At 40.4% G+C, this 16667-nt stretch overlaps 1 protein-coding gene across 3 annotated transcripts in view; it reads left to right on the forward strand.

Moving 5' to 3' along the window:
- kiaa1549la (KIAA1549-like a) overlaps positions 1-16667 on the forward strand; it is a 124044-nt gene that overhangs the window by 71762 nt on the left and 35615 nt on the right. For 2 of the 3 annotated variants that reach the window (XM_072386596.1, XM_072386597.1), the window contains exons 10-12: positions 906-1077; positions 4547-4707; positions 7232-7267. In XM_072386596.1, the coding sequence (XP_072242697.1) occupies positions 906-1077; positions 4547-4707; positions 7232-7267 (369 nt within the window). The remainder of the gene's footprint in view (positions 1-905; positions 1078-4546; positions 4708-7231; positions 7268-16667) is intronic. The other variant, XM_072386598.1, reaches the window with a different exon arrangement.

The raw sequence follows: 16667 nt of genomic DNA on the forward strand, positions 1-16667 counted from the left end.
TAAGATGAAACAATTGGTGCAGACACTCACTAAGATGCTAAATAACTTGGAAAGATGGTTGTAAATAGAAAGTATTTCCATGTTGTAAACATTTAACATCAGTGGGTGTTGAGCATATTTTCCAATAAATTAATTTTAGAATAAATTCACCAACTGCAGTACCTGCTTAGAAGATTAAAAACTGCTTTGGAAAGTAAAATGTTTGTGATATATTTTCATTGCTAAAACAGTTCTGGTGTTGTGCTGAGGGGGCAGTGAAGGATGAAATGATGGTGCGCTTACATGCATTGAAAGTACTCGTAAGCACAGGAGTACAGAGGCTTGTGAGTATGTTTTTCTAGTATATGTCACCTCCCTGCTCCATATTCTGCAAATTAAGACCACGTTTGACTCCTCATGGGCGTCACGTCTTACACGCCCTCAAGGTTTTATGGTCTTCACAGATGACCAGTTTTATGGCTGCAGAATGGAGGCAGGAGAAGCTGACAGAGAGATCGACAGGGAGGACGGGCGCGGGGTGTAGGCAATGGAGAAAACCTGCAGCCATTTAATAACGCATATCCTTCCTTCTTACGACTAAATCAAATTACCAGACTTGATTAAACCGTGGGATGTGTTTGTCAAATTAAAAAATGTGTTTGATGTATGATGAAAGGAAATTGAGATTTTAAGTGACTCAGTTATTCTCGAGTGTCTTCACCAAGTGCAGCTATCTTGCAGCAAATGCTTGACTTGATCAAAGCAAATGAGATTCAGAGTTTTGATTGGGCCACAGATTTTGCAGTGTGTTGGCGGGGAGAGAAATTGATCCCATAGATTAGATTCTTTTGCTTGTATTCTGTATGTTTGAAATAAACTGAGCTAACACATTCAGTCATCATGTACCTGTATTTCTCCTCTCCCAGATGGTGAGCATCCGTCGGCTCCCGGGTCCAAAGAACCCGGCAGAGATGACCTACTACGCCCAGCTGAACGGAGCACCCATGACTGGGTCCACAGCGGCTAAGACCCTCAGCAGTCTGGACTCCCAGACCATGGCTTTAACGCTGGGATACTTTGTGCAAGTGCAGGCTGAACGTAAGCTTGTTATCATACTCTGACAGTGATGTATTACTTGATCATAAATCATGCATGTGAGGGACCAAGCAAGTCACGCACAGATGATACAGCATTGCTTGAATGTTTCATTAACACAAATATCAGTATTCATCCATCAAAAAATATTTTAGCATGACTAGAGACAACTTTTAACTGATTTAACAAAGTAATGCCACCCTCCTACGAACTATGAAATGTAATTTTAACTCAGTCCAGATTTATTCGTGTCCTACGTAGCAAAGGCAAAACTCAAGAATGCTAGTGTGGAAATAGGATATAAAATGTTACAATAATAAAAGGATACAATAGTGAAATACAAGCATTTTAAGGCAAGTAGTGTACAAACAGGAGAGTTAAATGTCAGCTCTTTTAAAAAGATCCCTCATCTGCCTCCCATTCTCTGGCAAATTCTGGAAACCACACGCAAAAGTGCTTCCAGAGAATGAAGAGTCCTCATGGGGGGGTGGGGGACAAAAAGGCTGTTAAAATAAGATGGAAAACGGCCTTTAAGGCCTCTGTATGTGATAGGAACTATTTAAAGATTCATTTTAAATGTTATAGGGGGCCAAAATGGAGAGGGTAACACGGGAAAAATACCATTTCATGGGTGCACCAGTCAGCACTCTCGCTGCAGTGTTTCAGATCGACTGCAAAATGTGCAGGGAATTAGACGGTAACCCTGCTGAAACAGCATTTCGATCAGTCCAGCCAAGCTATAAAAAATGTTATATATATTACATCCAGACGAACTACACGGTTGGATTTTGAGGATTTCAGGGTGAAAAGCAACGTCCTCAGTTTTCACTAAAGACAGAGGTAGAAAATTATCTCTCCAAGAAAAACTTGTAATGTCAGTAACTTTCTCAGGTTTCATGGATAGCAAAGCAGAGTGTCATCGGCATAACAAATGAAACATCTTTCTGATGATTTTGACCACAGCAACCATTTATACAAAAAACTAAATGGGTCTAGGTCTACAACCCTGAGGAACACCACACATAACTCTGACATGTGTATCAACCTAATGATGATGAATTGAGCCAATATGAAACAAATCTGTATTCTTTTAAGAAATGGCATTTTTGGATATGTTGGTCATAAAAAGCAACAGCACCAGAGACAAGTAGGATGGGCAGAAAATCTGATCCGGCCTGGAACCAAACCTGGTACCTGGTGCTGCTGCTCTGGCTGACTCAATCAGTGAACCACACGTCTTCACTCGAGTACAGTGAGTGAAGTTGACTGTGTTCAGTGTTCTGTGTTGAATTTCGGGAAATACGAAATTCTGGACACATTGTAGGCATTGTAGTAACTTAGATACTTGTGAAAAGTCCAAAAACGTAGTTTGTAATGTGGTGTAGTCTAGTCCAACATGTGAGTTTATTTTTTATGGCACAATTTCTACATAGCGGACATTACTTTTAAAGTCATACATACTTAATTTATTTATCCAAGTATGATTTTACTTAATTGCTATGATAACATATGATGTAAATTAGACACGAAGCAACAAAATAGAGCGCTCAATATAAAAGTCATGGGATATTTTAGACAAACAAGGTTTAATCTGCAGTGTTGACTCCATTGTTTGGGCAAAAATTGCTTCACACAGAATGCTTGTTGAAAGGTCAGTTGTCAGTGTTACATGTCAGACCTTTCTTATTTAATTTTTGAGCTGCATGTAGGTCGAGCTAGTCAGCTGCTGAGAGACCCAAGCTTCCTGTTACCCTTTCATTTTCTTTTATTTGCAAACCTAAGCTCCTTTCCTGGTTCTAGATGTAAATTCTCTGTACAGAAATTACAATAACTATTACTTGTGGCATCAGTCTCTCAACCTTATCATGTCGAGAACGTTACCAGAAATTTAAAGTCATTCCAATATTTACACCTGAATACGTGACTAAACCAGTTCAAAGTTTTTTGAAGAGCAACTTTAACGACGGGTGAGTTTATGGCTGCATTCACGCGTGCTACAGTAACGCTTTATGGAAGAGTCACAGTTAATAAAGTCAGTATGCCTTAGATTGAAAAAGGTTTGTTGTTTATTTTCTCCCTGGTTTAAGTCTGGAAATAGTATTAAGAATAGAATTTGAGCTGATTTTCTTTGAGTCATCAGCACACACACACACATATATATATACATATACATGGATATCCTAGAAACATTGTCAATTTGAATCTCATTCAGCAGCCATTGTAGAGACACCACAGACTTAAAAACATTCCAGTTTAACTGCACTTTAAGACTTATCTGCTGAACTGAAGCGTAGCTGGCTTGGCTTACCGTGACATTCTGTAACATTTCGGTTTTCCATAAATTAACATATATTTCCATAGTAATCAGCAAATAAAGCTTTAGAACTCAGCCTCACTGTGCCTCCATACTGTTCTGTACTGTAATGTTATGTTTTGGAGATTATAGCTGGATAAATTTCATGCTATTTTCATGCTGAAAATGCTGGATTTCAGCTGTGCTACTGGATGTTTGTGTTGTAGCAGCCAGAGAGGACAAAGTGTTCCCTCTCACCCGATCGGTCTCACATTTTCTCAGAATCTATAGTCAACAAACTGGAGAGATACCAACAAACATCATTGCCCTTCACAGCTTTTCCTAACAGTGTTTAGACTGGCAGTGGAACACAGTGTTCCTGTAAAACTCATTTAGTTTGCCTTTATGGGCTCAGTGGAGCAATTGCATTAATCCTCATAATGAAAACGCATCCCAGTGGCAAACAATTCTGTGACAGAGGAGCTCAGCGAAATAAGTTATTAGGAAGATATTTTGGCACTCTTTTTATACATTGAATGGAAGCAAATTCTTTTATTTTAGACAATACAAAGTTTTAGATATAACTCATAGAAGGATAGTTCAATTTGGAAAATGCATGAGGATTTGTACAACTACTGAACATGAAGTGAAAGCAAGGAAAACAAGTGTGTGCTTGAACAGTTTTGCATTGGATTTCCTATAAACTTTAAATGGTTATGCTTCATCCTTTTTTATATTGTTTAGATACTTACTAAATATTGAACTACCAGCAGCACTTAAACACTTAACATATTGAACATCTTACACCCTCTGCCCTTTCACGGCGTTTTACAAAGAGAGCAACTGTCGCTTGAGTTTCTTCACAGTTTTGGACCAATGAATTGTGAAGAATGAATAAGTAATTGAATCAGCTATTTACTCCATTGTTCCTTTACGTAGATGTGCAGCTTACTGTTCAGAATTAGCACATGCATAAATCACCATTGTCTGTATTTATGTGATTATTCAGTTCTGCACAAATGGATTGTTAAAGTTCTTGAAATAGATCCTTGTGGTACACCGATAGAAAAATGTGTTTTTCTTTAATGTATGTACAAAGATGTCTGTAGTTCAAACATGATGACACACACTCAGCAGTATTTTTGTGTATACTGATGTTAAGTTTTTGTGTGTGTGTAGCTGTGGTAAAGACACCACCTAGCAACCTGTGGATCATGGCTGTGCTGACGCCTCTCTTCTTATTGATGGTGGTGATTGGAATGGTGGCCTTCATCCTGTGTAAGAGGAACAGGGTTATTTTCAAAGGCGGCGCCTTCAGGACCTTTAAAACCCGCTCCAAGGTAAGATTGTAAAACTTTATCACAGTGTCTTGTTTTTATTTATTGTCCTATATTTGGCCCATAAAATTTAATCCCTCCTTGTTCTTCTTCCTCCAACCGTTTTAATGATATAAATTAGAAGTTGTCTTACCGTCACCTTAAGATATTAGAACGTCACTGCATCACTAAATCCCTGAGATTAAATCCTTAGTATGGTTTCAACAAGATTACACAACCATGTTGCAAGTGACACATCAAAGAGAAAAACAATCGTGTCAAGCTGTTCCTTCAGGTCAGAAAGATTAATTCCATCTCTGTCGGCCTTTCTCGTTTGTTTTCTCACTACCCAACAGCCTGTGGTCATTGCTAATCATGCATGCTGCAAAGACCAATCGGCCGAAAAGAAATGGGCAGGGCTCACTGTACTGGAAGGGAACCTTAGGGTAATGTTGGCCCTTTCATTGTAACAGTGTTCGCTCAACGTCCGCTCATTTGAGGTTAACTGAAAATCAATCATTTCAAATGAGCCTGTTTGTAATAGATTGCTACCAGATGGTGTGATCAGGTCAGATGGTTGTCCTGGACCCAGTGCGGAACGTGACGCCAGAGCAGCAGCTGCCTGTGTCATTGCAGGCAGTGAAGTGGTAAACAAGCAACAAGCTTGCCAACCTCATTTGTTCTGAAAATATTCTTTATTTATTTTTTTCTTTTAATGTAATAACTTAGACTTGCATTTTGCATTTGATATCATGATTAGCAGGAGTTTCACCGAGCTGCACGTCTCTGGACCACACACACTTAGATTTTAATCAGATCAAACAGACCAACTAAGGTGTAGAAGAATAAACCAACACTGAATATTGCTAATACTGCTAACGTTGCTAATGCTAATCACTCTATGAGCAGAAGTATAGTCATATGCCTCCTATTGTTGCTCCGTGTTTATGGAGCTTCTGACAAAGAGTGTAATGGTGCAGTGAGCAACTCCAAAAAAACAAAAGTGTAGAAGTTAGATGTGAACATATCAGGCTGAAGTGAACTGAGTGAGATCCACGTTCACATTTCACAGTCACTCGAATAACTGGGTCTAAAACTAAATTCAACATATTTTCACCACAGCAGGTCACGGACATGAACATTACAGGACGCCTCTTGTTTGATTACAGTATGTGCCTCATCGTGGTTGTTTTGACAATCAATTCTATTGATTATGATAACACTAATTACTAAAGTAATTACTGAGATGCTGGGGACATCGCCACAACAAAGTCCAACAGGGCAAGAAGTAAGCTTTGATAAGGAAGCAGACACAGCTTAACGATACTGGATGATAACATAATATGGACATGCCTGGAATTTTGTTGATTATTGGTCGGATTCCTCTATCGTTTCTCTCCAGAAAGCTGAACTTTTCACTTAAACCACAATTGAGTTTAGTTTTACCTAATCCCACATAGACTGTCCATGCTGCTGTTGTAATAGTTAAAATAGTTTGCCAACGCCGGGTAGGTGCAGCAAAATGAAGAGACAGACTTGGAAATGGCTGGTTTTGTTTTTTCATGTGATTTGGTGTGAAAAATGGATAAATAAAAGGCCGGCCTCATTTTATAAAAGTTCCAACATGTAAAAATTAGCGTGATCAGCAGATTAGCAGAAATATTCCTAATTGTGGAGCTCGATTAGTGTTATTAGTAGATCGACATCTGCTCGATATTTCAGGTTACCTGCCTGCCGATGAACAAAACATTTGTACAGAGGTTCGTGCTTTATCAGTTTGTTTTATTTTTAAATGCAGACTTGATTTACTAATGCTATATCGACTCTCAGACACTCTGCTCTTTGAATACTCACATATGGCAAGTGGTTAGATTGTTTTTCACCTTAGAGGGAGAAATTTCTGTACTTTTGGGGCATTTTTTGTCTGACACTGACAGTTATCCTGCACGCTAGAAATGGATGCGTTCACACAAGTGCATTCGCTTGGTTTCTGTCTGCAAATTAAACATTAGATGTCACTACAGTCTAACTCTAAGAGGCATTTAACTCCTTAGAAAACCTGCTGCTGGATCGTCAACACATTTCACTTCATGCATAAGTGCTGCGTATGAGTCGGTGCCAGCGCAACATACCGTTGCAAAGCTGAGATTTGCAGCGTCGTGACTTCAACACATGTTGTCAGTGCCAGAGAGAATCCAAACAAAAGTCAGTTCAATAAAACTTTGAGCTAAGAGAATTCTGACTGTTTCGTAAAAATGCATCGTGTTCGCTTTCAGAAGAGATCGAACTCAGGCATGTGGCTCTGGAACAGGGCTCACTTTACTTTGGGTATGCCACAGACAGGAAAATGAGCCAATCTTTTTTCTTACAGGGGTGGCGTTAAGGCCTCAGACAGCCTGTTGACAGTTGACTTTGATGTGTGCAGTGTTATTAACACCAAAGAGAAGGATGGCTAAAGCTTTAAAATGGAGGTTTCTTTCCTTTTGTGTCTGTTCTGTTCTTTTGAGCCCCTCCATGACCTTGTCCTTCTGACTCTCTCCCTGTTTAGACCTCATATCGAAGAGAGGGCAGTTACCACCACCAGGTATTTAATAAGAAAATTGTCAAAAAGACAACCGAGTCAGTTAATGAATGAATGAGTTACTGCTTTGCTTTCTGATAGGTTTGTTGCACCACTGCCACGATGGATGCCTTTTGCTCTATGTGCTGTATGTGGCTGTTGCTGGGTAAACTCTTGCATGTGGCTTCTGTGTTGTGGACATGAGTTATTCCACCGTCATTACTGACTAGGAGATCAATAGGGGGAAGGGGCAATGAGGACGTGAACCATAAAAGAGGGTATAAATTTCACAAGTGAGTTCCTTAAGATTGAAATGGTTTAGGTCTGAATCGATGGACTGAATTAACAAGGAGAGGCCAGCTTGTAAAGGGAAATGAGCTCAGTTCTGTTAGACTAGAGGAAGGCTGTAAATATGAAATGCAAAAGGATTCGCATCACCTGCAAACCAAAGCAATCTGTTTTCATTTGTAGCATCTATACAAAGTGAGTCGAGGTTGTGTCATCAACCTACATGACCTCTCTGCGAGTGCATTTCCCTTTCACGCTTGTAAGGGTTTCTTCCTCTCGGATGAAGCCTCTCTCATCTCGCAGTAGCTCAGCAGGAACCCTACACAGACCTCCAACCTAATTCTTTTTAATATGAGGTTCACAACTAAATTGTATGGTGTAATATAATATGGTTCAAAGGGCCATCAGCCATCAGGCAGCAGATAAAAATCCTAAACGGCTTTAAATGACAGCAGAAGCCATCAGTGCTGGTGTTGTTGCTGTGATGGAGGATGTGAGCTACTGTATTTTTGGGTTATTTTTGGTCCAGCCTTTCTCAGCCTAAACCCTTGAGATGCAGAGTGAGCCGGGAAGAATGGATGCAAAGATGGTAGGCGGGATTTTGTTGGTGGGTAATGGAGCTGGTGTAACTCCAGCGCACATATGTGCATGCTGTTTGTGTTTAGCCTCTCCTGAACGTGATGTATTAACATTCAAATTATTTTCAGCTGCAAGGTTTGTTTGCTCTCACAACCATTTGTTAACATTTAATGCTACTAGTATTGAATTTCACGACAAAATGCATCAAATATTTAAAGAGTCCAGAAATATGAGGTTTCATAAGTGGGTGCATGTTCACAGTTTTGTCCACAGCGAACTCGAGCGCTGGTATATGTGATCAAATAAGATGAATATTTATCACAAGGAAACTGCTTGCAGCAGTGTTGCAAACATTTCTATTAGATTAACATATACATTAATTAGTCATTCTTATTATCATTTAAAGGGGAACTCCGTTTTTTTTTAAAGCTAGACCTTATTTCTGGCATAAAATACGTTTATCTACTCACCGAGAACAGTTTGGCGAAAGTAAGCCTCCTTCGGAAGCTATTTAGATAAATCGCGATCCACACGCCCCCCTGCAGCACAGTTTATTTACTCTTTTCTCTGACAGTCAGCTAACTTCACACGGAGTTTGCTACTGCTAGTTTTGTGCAACATGGCATGATGTTTATCAGATTTTGACAACGTGACCGATGACTTTGAGTAAGATGGACGTTCTTACCGGAGTGAATGAGCTGTGCTGCAGCCATGCATGTGGATGAAGTGGTCCCAGTAGAGGTGTGTGTAGAAATCCCTCCGTTAGCTCTCCTATAGCCGCAAGTAGCCACATAACAGCACCTATGAGCTAACAGAGCTATAGTACACGTTTGTTCATTCATTCGTCTTAAAGTATTGGTGAAATAAAGACAGATAATGCCTTATTTAGAGGCTGCATTGTCCCTGCCCCGTTCACTCCATGATATAGATATACACCGATCGCGAGTTTTCTAAATAGCTTCCGAAGGAGGCCTACTTTCGCCAAACTGTTCTCAGTGAGTAGATAAACATATTTTATTCCAGAAATAAGGTCTAGCTTTAAAAATACCGGAGTTCCCCTTTAAGGCCATCTAAATATTCTTCTCATAGGGCCATATGTATATTGACCACTGATGTCGGCTGTCCAGGCTCTTTATTTTTCTTATTGTTACATACGACATATTTAGAAGATTATGAAGAAGATGACACGCAGCTCGGTCCATAGTTTATCCTGAACTAGGTCTGTTGTGGCAACACGGTCAGCAGACTGGACAGAATGGTCCCTTCTTGAGGATTATTCCATAATAGGAGACAATGAACATTTGTAATTGTTGTTCCCTGCACGAATTCTTCAAGGTTAGTCCTTGATGATATTCTCTCCATTTGATTCATGTTGCTTTAGCATTTTCTCTTTAATTTGGCCTTTGACTGATCTTCAGATTATATTTGCATGGAAAGCTAAATTGATTCACATTGAACTCCTTAAGAAAATTATGTATTTATTCTCTATGGTTGCAGATACAAAAATGGAAACACCTCAGACCACACACACACACACACACACACACACACACACACACACACACACCCTGTTCATGATGTTTTCTGGGTGTGAAACAGCCTTACAACCTTCACTGAAAGATGTGACCCCATGCTGTGGTCTTTTTTTATAGCCGATACCTTATTTTGATACTTTGAAAGGGAGCTCTTGTACTTTCACATATCAAAGTTGTGCACACTGTTGAAAGTTTCATACTGGGGGTGCTGGTGCACCACACACTGTCAGTATAAGCTCATTTGTAAGTGTGTGGGACTCTGTAGGAGACATGAATTATAATTCTCTCAGAAGGTGTTTGTGTTTGGATTGTGATAGCTAACCACTGTCCAACATTTTGAATCAACATCTCCCAAAGGTGTTCGGTGAGGTCATAGCATATGACCTACATGATTTTCATGCTCACCCCCCCAAAAAAAGAATCTGTGAGCCCTTGCAACACAAAACTATCTAGGCAGGCTCCAAACTCTCTGTTTCTGACCAAATCCCAAAAATTCTGACTAATCTGCATCTCATGCTGAAAGCGACGGCTGGACTCTGGCTGTACCAGCTTCTTCTCACTGATTGGATGTGCATGTAACACTTCAGTTATCGGACTGGTTGAAGTAATCTGGAGCGCCGTGCACCTCCACTGGTTATAGAGCCGCGTGTGAGTCCTGACTAATGGCTTATTATTGCAAGTCATCCTCTTTTCTGCCACATTTTCTGTCCCGTTTTCAGTGTTAGAAAAAAGACTATCAGAGCCCAAAACGTATATGGACACTTCCCAAACGGTTCTGTGAGACAAGCATTCTGGTGCATAAGGTTATCTTGCCCTGTGGTTCAGGACACTATCATCCTGGAAGAGAATTTCAACAAAAGATTAACATCATGTGACCCTGTGTGACCCTTTCATCTGCAGGGGCAGGTGGGCTTAAATCCTGCCTGCAGCAGTAATCTGAGACTGTAGAGACAAGTGAAATTACCAGACTTATCCATAACTGACTCATCATCCATCAACAAATGTTGTAGTCTCTGCCTTGATGATAGTTTTTGTCTGTAAATAATGCAAAAAGCATTATTTTTAAATAAAATGTCAATGTTTTTCATTTGTGACTTTGAAGTTTATTCAGTTTTATATAAATCACATTTATAATTCTTCTTTGGGGGATTAATAAAGTATCATTCTATCCTATTCTGTTCCATATACCGTATTTTCTGCACTATAAGGTGCATCTAAAAGCCTTCAATTTTCAGAATTTGCGCCATATAATCCAGTGCGCCTTATGTGTGCACCACGGGGAGCGCCGAGCATTCATCGGGGCATTAACGCCATCCGCATCACTCACCGCTCACCGCCACGTTCACTTTTGCTGCGCCTCTTCGCTCTCCTACATTGGAAAAGAATGCCAACTGGCCACTTCCGTCGCTCGCTTTGCGTTCGGTGTGAATCCAGGGTCAGGCGGATCCCAGCCATTCACTCTGAATGGGGCGAAGATTGTATGGAGCTCGTACTTAGCGATTGAATCGTGTCGTCATTAATGCTTTTGCCCATGTCCCAGTGAGTGTCTGTTCTTCAGTCTGAGATGGGTGATGCAGACCCATGTGCAGTTTATAGGTTTATAAGTGTAAAAGCCACCGACGATGTTGTCCTTCACCGTCGGACCTTTTCCCGCTGACACAGGGACGTAATACATACACTACGTGTGCTGGCAGCCGTAAACCAATCAGAGAACATTAGGTAATACATACGCCTTATAATCAGGTGCACCTTATGTATGGGTTGAGTACAGAAATGGACCCCATAATTGAGGGTGCGCTTTATAATCAGGTGAGCCTTATAGTGCGCAAAATACGGTACTTGTGATTAACATTATGGGGAATATGCGCAAAATTCCATTCAACAACTATAGAATATAATATATGAAATATAAGCTATAAGGTGGAGGCAGAGTTGCATTTCCACCAGGCTGAGAGCCAGACCCCCTCCTTACATCATCTGCCTATTTGCATTTAGTCTGTTTTTGATCATTTATATGAATTTAATTTAATTTCAGTTTATTTATAAAAAAAATTCCCAACAAATATGATCTCGAGGTACTTTATAGAGAAAGCAAGCATTTATCAACTGTTCAGTTAAATACAATTATATTACTGCAATGAAGTGGTCGGCAACAGAAGAATGGAAAACTCCCTTTTAACAGGGAGAAACCAATTAGAAATCAAGATACAAATCAAATGCTAATTCTTGGTATAAAAGGAGTCCGTGTCATGAACCAACAGGTGTTTGTGTTCTGTTAAAGCCACCTGAATCCCAACCAGTTTCCAGCACAATAATAGACCCCATCTGATCTACCTCAATTAATTGTGCATAACATGTGTTTACATGTGTGTGCAAAGGGCTCCATCCCTGTTAGCTCCACCATGCAGAGCAAACTAAAGCTGCTGATCAATACTGTGGTTTATATTAGGTCTTCGTGTGTATTTAGGCATTAACGAGTGATTCTGCAGCATCCGGCTCACTTCATCACTCTGCTGTGCAGCCGGAACATTCTTTGAAATGGCTTTTCCTCCCTTTGTGCTGCGTTGGATAGGCGTTAAAGCCTCAGAGAGCCAGCTCTTGTGCAGAATACAATAGAAGTGGAATCAGCAAAAGAATAAGAAATCCATTTTTCATTTGTAAGGTGCTCAGTGCACGTTCAATACAGCAGCTGCCATTTAAATGACTGAAGGTATTTGCATTTTGCTGCATCATTCTTTAACTCGCCCCAGGAGGAGTTTATCTAACTAATGTAGATCGGCACCGATGTGTGCGCGATTCTGTCTCTTCAAATGTACCTAAATCTTTTTTTTCACATGTAACTCTGTGGCTTCATCCACACTGCTGCTGGAGCTGAATTTAGATCAATATGGCTGTAGGGGGAATAAAGCACATCTTATCCATCTGCTGCACCTCATCAAGCTGCTGTTGGCCAATGCCACAAGCTAAAATTAAGCAAGAGGAAAAGCTTCTGTTTTGTAGGGAAAGGAGAGATAATTTGGTGGTGCAGTGGGGTCATGCTCACAGATACTTCAAACAGCATTTTGTGAAAGAACTGGTGGGACCCCATGTTGCTGTCATCCTCTCTTTTCTCTTTCTCTTGCCTTCTGTCAGTATTCTAAATGGATGTGTGGATGTGGAGAAAACCACCATTCATCTCCATGACAGACCAATCTGAGGCTCACACCGTACTGCAAACTCTGTCTGGAACCAAAGTCTTCATTAAACTGGGCCGCTCAGACAAGATGAAAGATGGCCATTTGTTAAATCCACACACTGTCAGTGTGACACGTGAAGACAGGAAGAGAAGGGGGGGAGTGAAAATTAGAAAGAAAGAACAGACAATTAAAAAAAGAAGGAAGTTGCATATTAGAAAAGAACAGAGAGATGAAGACAGAGTGTGAGCAACGACGGTGAAATACAAGTCGTGAAATGTCAGGTGCACTTTTTCAGGTTGCACCTCTTGGCCTTGATGATGGCCATTACCTGTCAGTAAATGACAAATGTTTTCTACGATGATCCATATGCATATCAGTGGAGAGATATATTTGGAACAGCTCATTTAATCTTCAGCTCCTTTCCTTCCTTACGTGCCGCCTCTTCGTTTGTCCAGAAAGACACATATCACCGCCCCTCTCGACCTGAGAGAACAGCATGAAGCCATAGGCAAGGAAACGTTTGCACTCTCTGTGCATTGTTCACACGAAAGCATCACAACTGTCGGCATGGATCGTTTCAGTTGGTAGACTATTCGTGCTGGCACTCGCACTCAGTCCATCTACTCATGGTGCGGTGGGGCAGCCTAAGCCTCTCGCTGTTATGTGTGCTTACACGAGCTTGTATCACTTTCCACGAGACTCATCCGTGGCTGCAGCCACGTGTTTTAGAGCTATCTGATGGCACAACGGTGTGTATGACTGATAAATTATTAACAACGCCATCAGCCGGATGCCCACACCGCCTAGCCTATCCTCACATGCACTCAGAATTTAGCATGCATCATCAAGTGCATTAGGCGTCCTATTTAGGAGTCGCTCAAAATAGAAGAAAAATCAGGGTTTCATCTGCTTTGTTGTGTAACCCAAAGCTGGTCTTTCTCTCCTTCTTTTGTGCCTATTCTCTTTTCCTTAAATTGAAAGGCGTTTAGTCTTACAAAGAATGTGTCGAGGCTTTCTTAACATGCTCTGCAGTCATTTTAATGTTCTGTCTCTTTATGCCAAAACCTCTAACTTCAAAGGTGCTGCTAAGCCGAATTATTTATTTATTTTTCAACTTTTCATTATGCGAGCTCTGCTGTTTGGTGTCTGATAATAACTGATTCAGAGAGGGGCGTCCATCCAATTACTTTTATCCGAATTAGAAGCAACGTTAATGTGGAGTTTTTTCTTTGATAGTCAGGAGACCGTGTCATGTTCACTGTTTGGCTCTCTGACATCTGTGCAACAATGTCAGGCTGTTCAGTCCTTCAGCTGGAACGAGAATCTCAACTGTCACAACAATTTCATTCTCCATCTAATTAAGGCTTTATTGGGCTTAATCCATTTTCTGGATGTAAATGTGAGGTTAAAGCAGTTCATTCATCAATTACTTCAAGCAAAGTAAACTGCATTCGCAGCTTAAAGTCTAAACATTCATGATTCTACCAAATATGTCTATTCACATATAAGAGAAATCTATCTGGAAAACAGGGTTTATGTTTGGCTAACCTTGAACACTTGAAAAATATTAACTAATTAACACAAAATCTGTGGAAGGATTGCACTGAACTGAACAGAGATAAACAATAATTTACTGTTACTTAAAAGGAAATCATGTCATTTGAATATTGATAAATAAATAATATTGATAAGTTATTTGAGAACAGTCAGTTATGGCTGCAGGCAGGAAGGACCTTTGTCCTCTGTTGCAGCTGAGCTGAAGAAGCCTCTGACTGAACACACTCCGTTGTTTAATCAGTTTGTCGTGTAGTGAGTGAACAGTATCGTCATGTTTAGTCACTTGTGCAGCATTCTTATTTGGATAATCAGCTCCAGAGGTAGTTTTGAGCACAGCGCCAGCCTCCTTTATCAGTTTGTTGAGTTTTCTTTGAGTCTCTGGTTCTGATGTTGCTGCCCCAACAGATTGCCACAAAGCAGTTTCCCCTCTCCACCGCAGACTTACTCAGTGCTGCATTTGATACGATCGATCACAGCATTCTGTTACAGAGACTTGAACATGTTATTGGGATTAAAGGAACTGCATTAGGCTGGTTTAAGTCATATTTATCTGATAGATTCCAGTTTGTTCTTGTAAATGAAGAATCTTCCTCACACGTTGGAGTAAGTCATGGAGTTCCTCAGGGTTCTGTGCTTGGACCGATTCTTTTTACTTTATACATGCTTCCATTAGGTAACATTATCAGACAGCATGGCATAAATTTCCATTGTTATGCTGATGATACTCAGCTGTACTTATCTATGAAACCAGATGAAACCTACAGGTTGGTCAGACTACAAGCCTGTCTTAAAGACATAAAGACCTGGATGACTCAGAACTGTCTGCTTTTAAATTCAGACAAAACTGAAGTTGTTCTCTTTGGACCTGAGCGCTTCAGGGAGAAATTGTCTAGTTATATAGTTACTCTAGATGGTATTTCCTTGGCTTCTAGTTCTACAGTGAGGAACCTTGGAGTTATTTTTGACCAGAATTTATCATTTGACGCACATATAAAACAGGTTTCTAGGACTGCCTTCTTTCACCTTCGTAATATTGCTAAAATCAGGAACATCCTGTCTCAGGGTGATGCAGAGAAACTAGTCCATGCATTTGTTACTTCAAGATTGGACTACTGTAATTCCTTATTATTGGGCTGTCCCACATATTCTCTGAAAAGCCTCCAGCTGATCCAAAATGCTGCAGCCAGAGTTCTGATGAGAACTAACAGGAGAGATCATGTTTCTCCAGTTTTAGCTTCTCTTCATTGGCTCCCTGTTAAATTCAGAATAGAATTTAAGATTCTTCTTCTCACTTATAAAGTTCTTAATGACCGAGCTCCATCATATCTTAAAGATTTAATTGTAAGATATTTTCCTAACAGAGCACTTCGCTCCCAAACTGCAGGTTTACTTGTTGTTCCCAGAGTTTCTAAAAGTAGAATGGGAGGTAGAGCCTTCAGTTATCAGGCCCCTCTCTTGTGGAATAAGCTGCCAGTAAATGTCCGGGAAGCAGACACCCTTTCCACTTTTAAGATTAGGCTTAAAACTTTTCTTTTCGATAAAGCTTATAGTTAGGGATGGCTCAGGTAATCCTGAAACATCCCATAGTTAAGCTGCTATAGGCTTAGACTGCTGGGGGACCTCATCTGTCACACCTTTCCTCACTTTGCTCTCTTTTTCCCCCTGATTAATTTCACAATTGATTTTATGTACATGTGACATTATTGTGATTATTAACCTATGTTTCCCTGTTCCAACAGATATCCTTTGAATGGCGTTATGGTGTTTTTCCCCCCTCTTTTCCCTCTTTTCTGTCTTCTCAAACCCCAGCTGGTCGAGGCGGATGGCCACCCTTCCTGAGTCTGGTTCTGCCAGAGGTTTCTTCCTGTTAAAAGGGAGTCGTTCCTTTCCACAGTTGCCACAGGCACGCTCAGGACGGGAGATTGGACTGAAGACACATTTCGGTGCAATCTGTTGGTTTCCTTAGCTAGGATATAAATTTTTTGAATTGGCTCTATAAGAATTAATTGGATCATGATTACAATGAATTGAATTCCAATTGGCTTGAATTGGACTATATTACTTAAGTGCCTTGAGATGACAATTGTTGTAATCTGGCGCTATATAAATAAAATTGAATTGAATTGAATTGAATTGAATTGAACTTATAGAAGATATGCAGCGTGTTGGTGCTAACACCGAAGAACCATAGCTTCCTCAGTAATCTGTACTGTTCCTTTCTGGAGACAGTGTTTCATTTCCAGTCTAGTCTGGTGTTTAGGTGAACTCCCAACCACCTTCACCTCTTCC

Source organism: Leuresthes tenuis, unplaced genomic scaffold (assembly GCF_036924035.1).
Source record: "Leuresthes tenuis unplaced genomic scaffold, fLeuTen1.0.hap1 SCAF_5, whole genome shotgun sequence".
NCBI classification, from domain to species: Eukaryota; Metazoa; Chordata; class Actinopteri; order Atheriniformes; family Atherinopsidae; genus Leuresthes; species Leuresthes tenuis.